General features: G+C 46.0%; 1 protein-coding gene across 1 annotated transcript in view; it reads left to right on the top strand.

The window, feature by feature from the left end:
- The first annotated feature begins 511 nt into the window (after positions 1-511).
- The window catches only part of Chn2 (chimerin 2), a 267,980-nt gene continuing 253,884 nt past the window's right edge, over positions 512-14,607 (top strand). Inside the window, exon 1 of the mRNA XM_050155506.1 lies at positions 512-1,058. Coding sequence (XP_050011463.1) covers positions 1,010-1,058 — 49 coding nt within the window. The 5' untranslated portion in view covers positions 512-1,009. The remainder of the gene's footprint in view (positions 1,059-14,607) is intronic.

Genomic DNA, 14,607 nt, shown 5'->3' on the forward strand with positions numbered 1-14,607 from the left:
GTCCCTGCCAGCGGCTGGGGGACTTCAGTGTAGCCAGATGGGCTTCCTGGGTGCTTTAGGGGATGCTACTTTGGCAGGGCAGGCACCTTTGGCTCTTGAGCAACAAAGGGCAAATTGGAGGTTGGTGGAAGGGGCACTCCCCAGCCTTGGTGGCATCCTGGCCTGCTTCTGCCCAGCACCTAGTCCTCAGTGACTCCGCCTTCGCCTTCTGGGTTCCCCACCCCCGCTGTGCGGCTGCTCTAGAGCTCAGAGCTTGCTGCGAGTCCCACTACCTTCCTCCTAAGACCCCTCCATATACCCTTCTAACTCGGGAAGCAGCGCTGTACACTGCTGCTCGGCCCGCCTTGCGTCCCTGGCGGCGTGCCCAGCACCTCGGGGCAAGCTCCCAATCCAGTCTGGTCCCCACCCCGTGGTTCTCATCCTCCCCCTGCAGCCAGGGGCTCAGGAGCTGTCAAGCCCGCGGAGCCGATTCAGCCCGGAGCGCCGGCGTTCCTCTCCTTCCTTTGTGTGCGCGCGCGAGCCGAGCTGGGGCGGAGGGAGAAGGGGGGAGGTCGCTGTCTATCTGTCTCCCCCGCCTTTGCCCGGGCCGCTCGAAGTGCAGCAGCGGCGGCGGCGGGATCCCGAGAGCCGGTGCGGGGAACCGCGGGACGCCCAGGTTCCAGCCGCGCGCGGGAGCGGGCCCGCGGCGGGGAAGGCGGGGACGGTGAGAGCGGCGGTCCCATCCTCCCACCCAGCCGCCTCGGCCTCGCTGCGCCCCTGCCACCCCGACGCCCGCAGCGGAGCGCGCCCAGGCGCCGAGAGGGACGGCGAGCACGAATAAATAGCGGCGGCGGCAGCGCGTCATCTGGCGGAGCAGGAAGTGCAGGCAGAGTCCGGAGGCCGGTGCTTCCCGCGCGTCCCCAGGACTTTGCCATGGGCTGGGGGCCGCGCGGGCTGCGAGCAGCCAGCCAAGGGCACCGGCGACGCCGCCCGCACTGGGACTGAGCGAGCAGTGACGCGCGGCGCCGAGATGGCAGCGTCCAGCAACTCCAGTCTGTCCGGTTCCTCCGTGTCCTCCGGTGAGTTTCAGCGCGCGGTCGCCCGTGCGGGGATGAAGAGTCTACCTGTGGCCGTCCCGCCTGCTCCAGGAGAGCGACACGGGACAAGGGCGTCCCGCGGGACACTTGTTAGGGTGACCGGCATCCTGGTGCCCCAGCACCTCCGCGCCTGACCTGTGACAGGGCAGAGGTGGGACGCGCTGGCGTCCTAGGCGTGCGGTCCAGGCAGTCTGGGGCTCCCGGAGAGCGAAAGCAGCAAGGCAGCCTCGCACTTTCTGCACAGCTGGAGCAGGGGCAGGCGGCGTGAGGAAGGTGAGGGCGAAGCTAGGGCGCCCGAACTGTCTTCCTGCCTGCTACCATTGATACCCAGCGCCAAGGCAGAAAGGTGCAAACCCTTGCTCCTTGCAGACTCGGATTTCTTTGTTTGTTTCAGAAATTAGCTCCTTGGAGACACTTGCTTGGGGCATGGGTTTGAGACAGCAGCCAGGAGAATGTGTCTTGCTCTTCTGACTGAAGGGAGATTGTGGAATGGAGGTTGAGCCCAGCCTATCGGACTCTTGGCATATTTACAGTGTGTGTGTGTGTGTGTGTGTGTGTGTGTGTGTGTGTGTGTGTATGAGAGAGACAGAGAGAGGGAGAGAGAATGTGTGTGGGGGGGCTCTAGACATGTTCTTATAGTACTCTATAATTTTACTTTCAGGGCTTCTGATTATTTTCCGTGTTAAATGTGGTTGGGTGGAAGAAGGGCTTTCAGCTTTTCTATGGTTGATCAGCAGGTCTAATTGAAGAGAAAAAAACTGATAATGAATGCGAAGGCATGAGAACCAATGGAGTCAGTCCCACTGGTTTCTGAACATGACAGGTTTCTAATCAGAATGATGCATTAGACTCAGCTCCATTACCCTTTTGGTCATTGAAAACTTTAATAAGAACCCCTGAAGGGCTGGCTGGTAAGACATTCTGGATTACAGACTTCAAGGGTCAAGATGGTCTTGAAGTCTAGTGGGAATGCTCAGTGTATTAATATCGTACGGTGTCCTGTTGGGTTCTTTTTATTTTTCTCCAAAGTTTAACCTCTGAGCAGAGGAGAGACACAGCACTGGACAGGAAGGCAGGCATAAAGGGAACCATGACTATGAATGTGTAACTAATCAAATCCTAAACACAAGGTAGGACTGTGACCAAGTGCAGTTGTGATGTCTCAACAAGGTGTTCTCCAGAAAGGTATCCACTGTTTGTGTGTGTGTGAGTGGGGGGGGGGGAGTTAGGTTTAGTTGCAGGGAAATGACACTTCCGTTAATGATCTCTGACAGCTAATAAAAACAGCATTGTTAGGTGTCCCGTAGTTTGAGCTGCGTAGCAGCCGGCCGGTGGGCAGAGCAGTCAGCTCCTATTAAGAGCAGCAACAAGTTGACCGCCTGTGGTTTTAATTCTGAGAACTCAGCAAATGCTACGGCTTATTTTTAGTACCCTCAAACCACTGCTGCTGCGTTTCAATTCATTTTGGTTGACTAACGTTGAATTTAAAATGCAGAGCTGTTGGCTTCCTATTAGCACATGGTTCTCCCTCTCCAAAGACTGCCCACTGGATGAACTGAGGGGGAAGGGGTAGCAAAGGGACACACTGGGGAGGACTAAGAGAAGTATCTGTGCAGGATACACTAGAGGCATGGATTATAGATGCCGTGGCATCTGAAATTTCAGCTCTTGGTACCGCTTAAGCAGTCTGATCGAACAATTCTAGCTCAGCCCTGGGAAGACTCTGCTGCTTAGAGAAGCCTGGCTAAGCTTTAGAGGGTGGTAATTGCTGTGCAGAAAGGGAGGCACACTCACCAGGGCATTCTATACTGTCTTCTGGACCACTATTTTGAATCCTGTTGGAAACTCGGAAATTGCATGAAATCAGAAATGCAAAAAGGTGGACATGAATCTATTTCCTATTTCATGTAAATCAACCTGACCTCTGGGCTTAGGCACCTTCGTTCACCAATTCATCAGACACTTTGTCTTGCAAAATATGGAATCATAGTTCTTTTTAAGCACACTTATCATTGTGTGGATAATGAATAATTCAGAGGACACAGGCAATTCACACCTGTGAGAGGTGTTGAGCAGGAAAGAATAGAGCCTGTTTCTCAGAGCAGCTGGGTTCTCTCAGGCAGAGGCCAGAGTCTGAAAAAAGTAGGGCACTCCATAAACCCATTAGTCACCAATCTGAAGGGCCAACTGTGGGCCAGGCTTGAGCTTCAAGGCTTAGCAAGGGAGATAATTCTAGCTTTCTTTGTAGCTCCAAACTTCTGAGATCACTGTATTTGAATCCTGGCTCCACTGCTGACCAGTGAGGCATCTTGAGGTGGGTTACTTAATTCTTTCCTAGCCTCAATTTCCTCATTAAGTCAGTATGCTGGATCTAATGCATAAGAGCGCTTGATGTAGAGGTTGGAAAGATGGCTCAGTGGTTAAGAGAGATTGCTGTCCTTGTGAAGGATCTGAAAACTCACAGCAACCTGTTAACTCCAGGGGATCTGATGCCCTCTTCTAGACGCCACAGACATATCTACATATGTAAGGTATACACACACACACCTTTTAAAAAAGAATGTTTGGTGCAAGCAGATTATCTTCTTTGAGGAAGGAAATGAAGGCCCTCAATAATGGCTCCAACCATAGGTGCTGCATAAAATCTGTTTCTTCCTTCATATGCCGGATATGATCTTGAGACCGGACTCCATCAAAGAAACATTTATTGAGCATATTTCAGGTTTGAAACGTAGCTTTGAGTGTTTGCATTGAAAAGATGACTCAAGAGTCCTCCTGAGATGGGCGGCAACTCACAGCCTGTGTTCTAGAGTATTAACATCGCATGCTGTAGAGAACTGTGCAGGGCAGGGAGTGATTGCTTCAGTCTGCAGTGGCCAGTGGAGGTGACACATTGGGCATTGACGGGTGAGCAGGAGCAATACAGAATGCAGGCAGAGAGAGAGGCATCTCAGGAAGACAAAGATGGGAAACTCTGACTTTCCTTTGCATTTCGTGGGACATTGATCCTTTTCACTGGTGGGTGGGACACCTCCTGGAGGCTTTGATGGGATGATCCTGGAATTCTAGGATGAACTTGAACATCTGAGCCCTAGAAAAGAAGCAGTTGATTTCTGCAGGCTGCCAGTATGGTCTAACCCTGTCTCCAAGGAGCGGCTGAGGGGGGATGAAATGGTCTAACCCTGTCTCTGAAGAGCAGCTGAGTAGTGGAATGGGCTGGTGTCTGCTAGGAGGAGAACTACAGTGGTTTCCGCAGCGTAAGCTCAAGGTTCTCTGGCTTGAATAATCTGACTTGCTGTTGTTTAGCGATATCAGCCAAGTGCGTCTTTGTACCTGTTAGCAACTGACACATAACGGATGAAGCTACCAGGTTAGCATTAACTTAAAAACACATTTCCTGAGAACTCTTTGGAATTTTCTTCTGGAGGATTCAATTATGTGGAAAAGAAATTGGCATGCCTCTGTTTTGATGATGGCTGCTGATAATTAAATTTCACAATCACCGAGATTGGCAGGAAGGTTTGATTCCTTTTATTATTTTAAGATATCCACAGATACAGAAATCAGTATCGTTAAGATTTTAATAGAGCCTGCGGTACTTGATTATATCCAGAAGTAAACTGGCTGATTTGACGAATGGTTTTCTTAGTAATCACGGGTGACATTTGCTTTTATGATTAAAATAAGAACTTTTCGCTTATTAGTAATGTGATTGCCAAATGGATAATTTCACAATCAAGAAAAGAAAAAAAGCAGCTCATGCAATGCAGTAAACAAATGAGATATTTTCTAGTAACTGAACAAGTTAGAATATTAAATATTAAAGAAACCCCCTGGATAAAAATTTAACATTTTGGAAAGATAAGCATATGGCATTATTTAAAAGGAAGTTGATCATTTTTTCAAAAGGAAAAAGAGCAAAAATCAGCACAGTGTCCAGTCATCAAAACCTTCATTGAAATAACATTCTTGCACAGATTGAGGTATTTATATGGATTTTACAGAGCAGCATTGAGGATGGGGGGTAGGGGGTTTAGTGCTGTTTTCTGCCATTACTCTGGTGACCATGGAAACAGTAAGCAGAGATGTTTCTTGTTATTGAGAAGGAATGCCCACTGACATACACAGAGTCTTCTATATCCTGGGATGCAGAGGGAAGGCCTGGACTTTGGTATGGCAGCCACTAACATGTGTGTAGTGAAGAGATGCATGGATCTAGTATCTGCCAGGGAACCATGACAGAGGAAGCTATGTGTGAAAGACCTTGATTTGCTTTCAAATGATAGCTCTTGGGAATTAAACATAATAATCTGTATTAGCAGGAAGGATTGGTTGTCTGCTGTATTTTAAACCACATGCACAAAAATTGGAGTTAAAAATCACAATAAAATAATAAAAAGTTACAAAACTAGGATTAACGCTGAGGTAGACTCTTCATTCTCTTGGGTGAGACACATCTGCTTTCCTGGTGGCTGTTTTATGTCAAACGGAATTTAGTAGCCTTTATGGCCCACTTGTAGTAACTCAGGTGAGCCCAATAGTTCAGTATCTGAGAGATTAATGACAGTCTTCTTAACCATATTTGTTATGGTTTTTATCTTAAGCCCAAAGGTCACAGTTTAATGGGCTGGTCACCAGCCCTGATGCTGCTGGGGGAGATAGTGGCCCTACCGAGTGGAGGGTGTGGCCCTCCCCCTCTGCCCACCAGGAGAAGAACAGATCTCCTCTGCGGCCGTTCCCTGCCATGAAGTTCTGCTCCACCTGACCTCAAACCCGATCACAGGTTGAAGCCTCTGAGACCGTGAGCCAAAATAAACTTTGTTATTTTGTGTATCTCAAGTATTACGTCATCGCAGCAGCAGACTGATAGGAGGATAAAGAACTTTGGTGTTAGACAGGGGCACACTGATTTGTGTGTTTTGTGAGGTGCGGGTTCCCTCACCTGGTGCTGTGAAGTGCACTCTGTCCTGTGGCTTTGGAGGGATGGAACCATCAGGTGTTTTCCTATGCCATCCTGCGTATGCTTTAACTAGACAGTGTGTATTCTTAGCTGCTCCCCGAGGCTTGGCCTCTGCGCTGGCCTCCACTGATGTCCATCTGCTACCCAGCAGGGTCTCCTGTTCCTACACAGTGGTCACAGCAGCAGGGTGTTTAGTTGGAAAAGATGCACAGCGTTGTTCTGGCATGTTCAGGGAAAGAATTTCCTGCCAAAAGGTCAGTATTTCTGCCGAGATACGTATAAAGAAAAGAAAAAGCAAGTTGGTGAATGATAGATCTCGTTCACCTATTCGTCAGTGGTCAGTTGTCTCTGAGCGGTGTGTTTGCATTTCCTGGCTCCTGAAGTGTTATTTTAGTTTCAAAGGAGGCATTCTGCCTCTTTCCTTTCTTCTCTCCTTCTCTGCCTGTCTGTGTTCCTTCCTTCTTTTTCCTTCTTTTTCTACATGCTTGTCATATTTTTGTTTAAAAATATTTTCCCAAACCCCACCTTTGGTTCACCTTGCTGTCAACATTGTCTAAATCCCTTGGCATCTTCCTGTCTTTCCTTCCATGGGCTGTGTGGGAGAAAAAGCTGGCTTTCTGTCTTTCCCATGGATCTGAATCAGAGTGGACGCTTGGGCCTCGGTGCATGCCGGTGGGTGGAACGGAGCACAGTTGGGTGCCTCCAAGTTAGTAGCAGGAGTTTATTTATTCACCTTTGCCATGGCAAGAGGAAACCAGCCTCTTGTTAAGATTGTACTGGCTCTATAGGCGGCCAGCTCTGCCAGGGATTTCTGTTCCTGTCCCTCAGGGTCTGAAGCTGATGGCCTAGGATGTATCCATTGCTATGAGAGTACTTCCTGCTGGGGATTCGGGGAGAGCTGTCACCAGCTCCTTGTGCAAATACCCCACTTTCTTCCTCACAATTAATCACCCAGCATAGTGGGCACCGATCTGTGAGTTTAGTCACATGGTCTGATTAAGTTGCAACATTGCCTTGTTTCAACAGGTAGGCCTGTCCGTCATCCAGACTCACCCCTTTTGCAATAGTGTATCAGCAACATAAATTATTAATTTAAAACAACCTCTAATCCTCCTTTGTTCATTAATAAATACGAGCTTGACTGAACAAGTTCAGAGTCCAGTGGAGCCTGGGGGTTGTTCAGTGGATACTGACCTCTGGTGCCTGTGAAGACCAAGGTCCAAAGAACTCTGGATGGTTTGCCCAGTGAGACTCAGCCAGGTCACAGCGTGGCTGACTGTTCTCCAGGACCCCAGTTCCCACACACCAACTCGCCATCCTTCCTCCTGACTCAGTCAAAGAATGGCACCGACCTTAGAGAATTTATTGCAGGCTCCTTTCCTGTCTGGCTTCACGGAGGATGTTCTGCTTATGTATGTATTGCTCCCAAAAAGAAGGCACACAGTGCTTTGTACTTTAAATGGGCCTTGCATGTCATGAGCACACCAAGACTGAAGTGTGTCGCACGTGCTCCAACTCTGTATAGTGCAGCTGTCAATCATAGTGGCTATTATCCATTTCCATTTCACAAAATTCGATTCATCAATGTCTGAGTGCTCAAAAGCACACATGACCCGTGGCTTCTCTATTGGACCACGGATATTTCAATCATTGAAGAAAACATCCTTTGGATGATGTGGGCATAAAAATTCGAAGATAGGGAACTACGTAATACAGATGAACAACCCGAAGACAGACAATTCCATACACTTCTGTGTCTCTTTGAGTCTCCAGTTTATGTCTTCTGGATGATTTTGCAAATTGGCTTATGCCGAACAACTCCCAAGCTCTACTGAACTCTGAACCTGCTCAGCTGAGTTCATATTTATTAGTGGATGAAGAAGAATTAGACACTGATTATTTTAAATTAACAATTTATACTACTGATACAATAGTGCAAAAAGAATAGTTTCTTCCCAACTTTGAGGGGAACTGTGGAGTGATGGCTAAAAGACAATGATAGAAAGAAGAACTAAAATGTCAGGGAAACTCCTTTAGTCCTGAGGTTTCATTTATTTATTTATTTATTTTAGAACTGTTGTTACCTTACTGGTATCTTGATTTCTTTTTGAAAAAAAAAATTCACAATGAGGTTTAATTTTCAGCTTCCAAGGAAAAAAATGCCTGTATCTAGAAAAGGTCTCTCAACTGTGTCTTTTCCAAAGCATCGTAAAGACAATAGGAAAATTGTGACTGTGTGGACTGAGGTTACTGGCTTCAGATCTAAGTCATGTTATTTGAAAGCTTTTGAAGCAGCCTGCCTATCAGCAAGCAGTTTGCCTGGAACCGTTCTCCTCCAACACTACTAGGACAATGCAAATGAATTGGGTATTTTAAAAACTCGGGTTAGTTTTGGTAATTTTAAGCTCACATTATTTGGAAGAAATGCCTACAGATGAGATACAGGAACGTGAGAGTTCCTACGGGAAGGAAGGTTTTCTCCTCAACTTCTGTTAGCTCCTCCAGGTGCAGTAGAAGCAGAGAGGCGGACAGTGTCTTTAACAGTCAATAAACGTCAGAAAGACCACTGGATTCAGAAACCAACGGCCTGAAGACTGTGGTGTTCGTAGCCTGTTCTTTATCAACATGCCTTCAGACCGTAGTTTTAGGGTCTAGGATTTGCAGAATTGCTGGGGTGGTAATCTTATGCAATTCTTACTCGTTGGAGGCCCAGGTCCTTGGTTTCACAGTGCCCACAGTTGATCTTTACATGTGCCGTAGTACTCACTGCTTCAAGGAAATGAAACCAGGAGCTTCCTTATCGTTTCAGGTAGTGCCATGATAGCAGTGTAAAGAACTTTTGCTTGAAATGGGTTTATTTCTAAAGAATAAACCCGAGAGACCATGTGGGGATAAGAAATAAGAAACAAGAACCTGGCTTCAGGAGTCAGTCTCTTGCTGCTTCTCTCAGGATGCAAGAGTTGCAGATTTACCCATAAGACTCTCGTTCTCAGACCTAGATCTGCCCTGATCAATATGGTGGCCTCGTGTGGTCAAGGGTCATTGAATGATGGCCAGTCTCTGAATTATTGATGACTAAAAACATCTTAGGGCGGAAAGGGTTTGTTTCATTTTACAACTTTCAGGTCACTGTCACTGAAGGAAGTCAGGGCAGGAACTGAAGGTGAGAACCTGGACGCAGGAGCCGAACTAGAAGCCGTGGAGGAGTGCTGCCTCCTGGCTGGCTCAACCTGCTTTCTTAGAAAAGAAGGATCACCTGCCCAGGGTTAGTACCACTCCTAGTGACCTGGGCCCTCCCATGTCGATCATCAATCAAGAAAATGCCTCATACACCTGCTTACAAGGCGATCTTTTTTTATTTTTTATTGAAAACTTTTTTTATACAATATACTTTGATCATTTCCCCTCCCCATCCCAACTCCTCCCAACCACCCACTCAACTTTATGTTCTCTCAAAATAAATAAATAAATAGATAAATAAAGCGAAAACCAAGAGACAATGACAATACCAAACCTCCCAAAAGTGAAAATCAAAACAGAGACTAACAAAGTAGAAAAGTGCCAAAACAAACTAAAATGCAACCAAGAGTCCACAAAACCATCACTGGGTTCATCTTGCATTGGCCAGCTACTACTGGTCATTGGGCCTGCCCTGGAGTGTGGTTGGTCTCCCAGTGACAGGCCGCTGGAGGAAAAGAAATTTCCCCTTGCCAGTAGTGTCAGTTGCAGATGGCTTCTTGGTTAGGGGTGGGATCCCATGTCCTCTATCTTCTCCCAGTGCTGGGACCCATCAGGCTAGAACCAGTGCAAGACCTGTATATGCTGCCAGTCTTTGTGAGTTTATATGTATGTCCGTCCTGTTGTGTCCAGAGGGCACTGTTCCTACAGGCCAGTCTTACGGAGTTGTTTTCTCATCTGAGAATTCCTCTTCCCAAATGTCTCTAGCTTGTGTCAAATTAACATAAAACTGACCAACACACATTTAAAGACGGTATAGCAGAAACAAATGAAAATTATTATCGCATTAACCTTTAAAAATTCTAAATAGATATTGAAAATAAAATACTTTTATTAAATAAAATCACTTTAAAGTTAAATTTACTTGATTTTTAAATGTTAGTGTGACTCCTAGTGCATTTAATATTGTATTTGTGGCTCACAATATCTCTGCAGCAGACAAAACTGGTCTGGGTAGCTCTAGTGGGCAATCTTGCTCCAGCCTTTGTCGCCATGACTGCCAAGCACAACCTGCTGAAGCACACCCAGTGTCTCCCCCGGTATGCTTTCCAGAAAGTGACCCTCTGTCCATTCAAACAGCTGAGTCCGGTTTCCCAGGTCGTGATTTTAGTCCCAGACTTAGAAATGTCATTAGTTGTTCTTGAATCTGTACAGGGGTTTGGGACTGAAGTGCCATACAGAGAACAGGTTGGGGCATTTGTCAGATTCTTGCATAGAAGGGTTTTGCGTTCTTATTGTTTTGTTTTGGAGCCACTCAAATCCCAGATTTTGCTTACCTGTATTTAGATTTGTGTACACACTTCCTTTCAAAGAAAGTCTGCAGTACTCTGCAGTTGGAAGAGAGACTGATGAGACAAGGGGCCCATCTCCCTCTGCCTGTGTGCAAAATGCTCCTCTGATAGTGTCTGGACTGAGGCAGCCTGCTGCCAATCCATATGTGTAGAACCACATACACACATGCACACACACACACATGCACACACACGTGCATATATCTGTGTGTCTGTGTCTGCGTGGAGAGTGGAAGTAGATCAGTTTTCAAACAAAAGTTATTTCTAACCAAATTTATATTGCATATAAGTTAATACCAAAGGAAATGAAAAGTCAAGCCTGGCATTACTTTTGGTAATGAAAGAATTCACTTGGGATTATGCTAATGATGTGTAGATATTAATATACATAATACCACTGCCTAATATTGATTTAGGTTGCTCATTCAAATTCACTTTATTATACAAAAATTAGCCTTTTTTTTTTACAATGCTTGTCCCCACGGATAGCATTGGGAACATTAAAGCGTGTTTATTATTTGCTGGTTTTCATATGCAGAGGGCACTGTGGTGTCTTCTACAGCGTGTGACCTTTGACTTGTGACTTCTTGTTGGGGCCCCCTTTGGCTTATAGTCATGACACTTTCTACCACCTCCCTCATGATCAATTTCTTGGGTTAAAGGTACTCTGTGACCGAGGAAGTTCATTTTCTCTGTGACATTACTATGCCCTAGGGCTGAACTTTGGCCACCCAAAAGCCCTGTGCTCATTTGCCAAACTAACCCACATATCTCCCTCTTTTCCCCGGTATAAATTCTTTCTTTGAGGAAAAATCAACTGACAAGGGTTTTGTAAACTCCGCTGACATAGCTAATGTCAGGTTATGGCTAGGTACAACCATAGCAGATGCCAGGCAGGTAAACATGCAAGGTATCATGAAGTCTGAAAGTCACTTGGCCTAAGAACCTGCTGGTTGCTGTAGTCTGTATTTAGCTTTGCATTGTACTTACTACGCTAGCGTAGTGTTTGGTAAAACTCACAGCAACCTTTCTGGGAGGATATGCCTTGCAGCATCTCCCTTTCATGAATAGCAGAGGTTCCTGGAGCCTCCATCTGGAGTTTGAGCTACGCATCTTCCCAATAATGAATGCCATCTATTTGAGTGGATCCCTGTTCTCTCCTATGCAGAGACCTGTTTCTAACATCCAGTTCTTGGGGTCTGTAAACAGAGGTGGGTGCATTTGACCCCTACACCTTTGATGAGGTACTGACAGCAGCCGTGGACTGCTTGAGTTTCTAGTGTCTTCTCCGTAAAATAGGCTAATAAGACTGTGAAGACTGAATCTGTAAATGTCTGTGCAAGAGACTTGGGAATTCATGGGGAAAAAATCAAAACTTCTCCTTTCAAGATATTTACATTCTAGAAAGGGGCTTTGTGGGTTCTCTTCCTGAGTGAGGTGTGATAACTCAGCTCACAGTCTGCTGTCTGTACGCACTTTTATTAAGACATTGACCAACTCTTCTTCAACAGCCTCTTAAACCCTTGGCATGTAACGGAACCAAGTCAGCCCGTGTGTACCTCACATGGCCAATGCCACTTTAAATTAGTGTTGACAGTTCTATGGACTGCCACTGATGATACTTTCTTACCCAGAGGCCTGGTTCCTTAAGTTAACTACAGTGTAATACGCAGTCAGATTCTCCTCACCTAGTGATGGCTTGCATCCACATAAGCACACTGTAAATGTAAACTATTGTAAGTTGTGAAAGCACGGAACACATCTGATCTACTGAGCATTGGGACTTAGCTGCACAGCATACTGTAATGCTGGCTGCTGCCTGATGAGGGGTTGTGACTTGTTGCCCAATGTTAAAGGAGAAGATCTACTTCACAGGAAAATATCAAAGTTGGAGGTATGGTCTACTGAAGGGGACATCACATTTGCATCATCATGAAGTCAAACACTTGTCCCTAGACAGCTGTCTACATATGCAAAAGAAGTTTTATCAGTAGACCTGGATGTTGAGAATGATCCAGCACAATGACTGGGAAGCCATCACACAACTTAGGAGCATTGCCTCTCTTCAGTCTTCCCTGGATTCTCCCTCCTTTCTCTGTCTTCTTCCAGTCCCTCCTGATTAAGTCCACTACTCTATTTAATAGTTTGTTTTTGTAAGTACTAAAGCAGAAGTCTTGAGTAGCGTCCTCCACACAGTGGGCATTCAGTAACTAGATGTGAGGAACAGGAATATCTATATGTGTGACACTCTGTCGTAGGGGTGCTGCGTTCCACTTGTGTAAGGACGAGCTGCCCGTTCCCATCAACTCATGCTTCGGGGGTTTTCAGAAAGGTAGTTTTCTTTAAATTCACAACATTCAAATAGAACTCGTAATATACAGAGTAGTTCTTTGTGTCAATAGACTTCCGACAAAAATCAAACTGCCTCTTCTGAACCAGGACTTGAGTTCACAAGCCCCCAGCAGAAGTGAACAGTGGACCCTTAGGAAATGTAAATACAGGTTCAGGAAATGTCAACACAGTGATGCAATTTACCTGCTACAAGATGAGCCTGCGAAACGCCGTGGCACGTGAATGAAGCTATTCATAGAAGAGCGCGGTGTTTGATATCACTGATAGGAGACATCTAGGAGAGACAAATCATAGACTCAGAAGTGGATTCAGTGTTCCTGAGCATTGGGAGGGTTGTAGGTGAAAGCGAACCACTGCTAGTATATAGGAGCTGCCTTTTGGGATGCTGAAATTATTTAAATTAGCTTGTGGTAATGGTTGCAGATATCTGTGAATGCAGGAAAAGTCATTAAAATTTGCATTTTTTAGCAGATGAATTATGTGGTGCCTGTTAATTGTATCCCATTAAAGCTATTGCTTTTTTAAATGCCAAAAATTAATATACTAAAAATGAGGGCCAGACATGGTGGCACATGCTTTTAATCCAGTACCTGGGAGTCACAGCCTGGTACATCTTTGTGAGTACAAGACCAGTTTGGCCTACAAAGAAGTTCCAGGCCAGCCAGAGACACAGTGAGAATATATCTTAACAAACAAAACAACAACAGCAGTAAACCCAAACTAAAACAACAGCAACGAAACAAGAAGGCAAAATGTTCACAAAGTAAAGCCATAGGAAAAAATCTACAGGACAAATCCATTCGGACAGGACACTAGTTATCACATGGGAGGCATTTAAGCCCACAGCATTGATCACTTGCTTGTCACATGGCGGAGTTCCTTCATTTCTCCTTCCCTCCTCCCTCCTTCCTTCCTTACTTCCCTTTCCTGGTGGTCCTGGGATTGGGCTTGGGGCCTCCTACATCCTGGGCATGCACTCTATCACTGATCTGCATCTCCAGAGCATTTTTCAACTTTTATTTTGAGATTCTGTCTCCCTAAGTTACTCAGTTGGACCATGAGCTTGCAATCCTTCTCTCTCACTCTCCTGAAGAGCCGAAATTATAAGCTACAGACCTGTCTGGGGCCTTATCTCTCATTTATTTTCATATCCATCTTTATTTTACCGCCAATGGCTCACTCAGCGTCCACTGGACAAATGCCTCTCTCCTCTTCCTCTGTCCCCTAACAACAGGGGCATTCTCCCTCCCACAGAAGAATGGGGACAACAGCAGGTCTTTCCCCAATGTTGGACAAGCAGTTAACATGTTTTTCATGACTAGTTAATTAGATTTTCTAAGCTTTTCGAACTCTGGGCACGACCGTTCTAGCCTCAGAGTAGTATGTGAGTCTTTCGGAGCTGAGTGTCCCCTCTGTACCTTGGGTAGCCTGGTCAGCTACAGTAGCGAATACAGCTGTGTACCTGCTGCTGCCCCCTCCAAGGCTGTCTGTGTAAGTATTCTGAAGCATCTTCTCTTGTCTGTGCAGATGTTCCTAAGGAGAGCTTCAGCCGTCTCTTTTGTTATTTCGCGTCAAAGGGCCAGCGGCACCCTTTGATCATGTAAGATCACAGTATTACACAATAAGTACTTTCTTAGAAAGACCAAAACCCGGCAGAGGAATGGCTTTCCCGGGTGTTCTGATAGTGTTG

This window comes from Alexandromys fortis, unplaced genomic scaffold (genome assembly GCF_014885135.2).
Source record: "Alexandromys fortis isolate MF-2015 unplaced genomic scaffold, M_Fortis_MF-2015_v1.1 scaffold_93, whole genome shotgun sequence".
Classification (NCBI taxonomy): domain Eukaryota; kingdom Metazoa; phylum Chordata; class Mammalia; order Rodentia; family Cricetidae; genus Alexandromys; species Alexandromys fortis.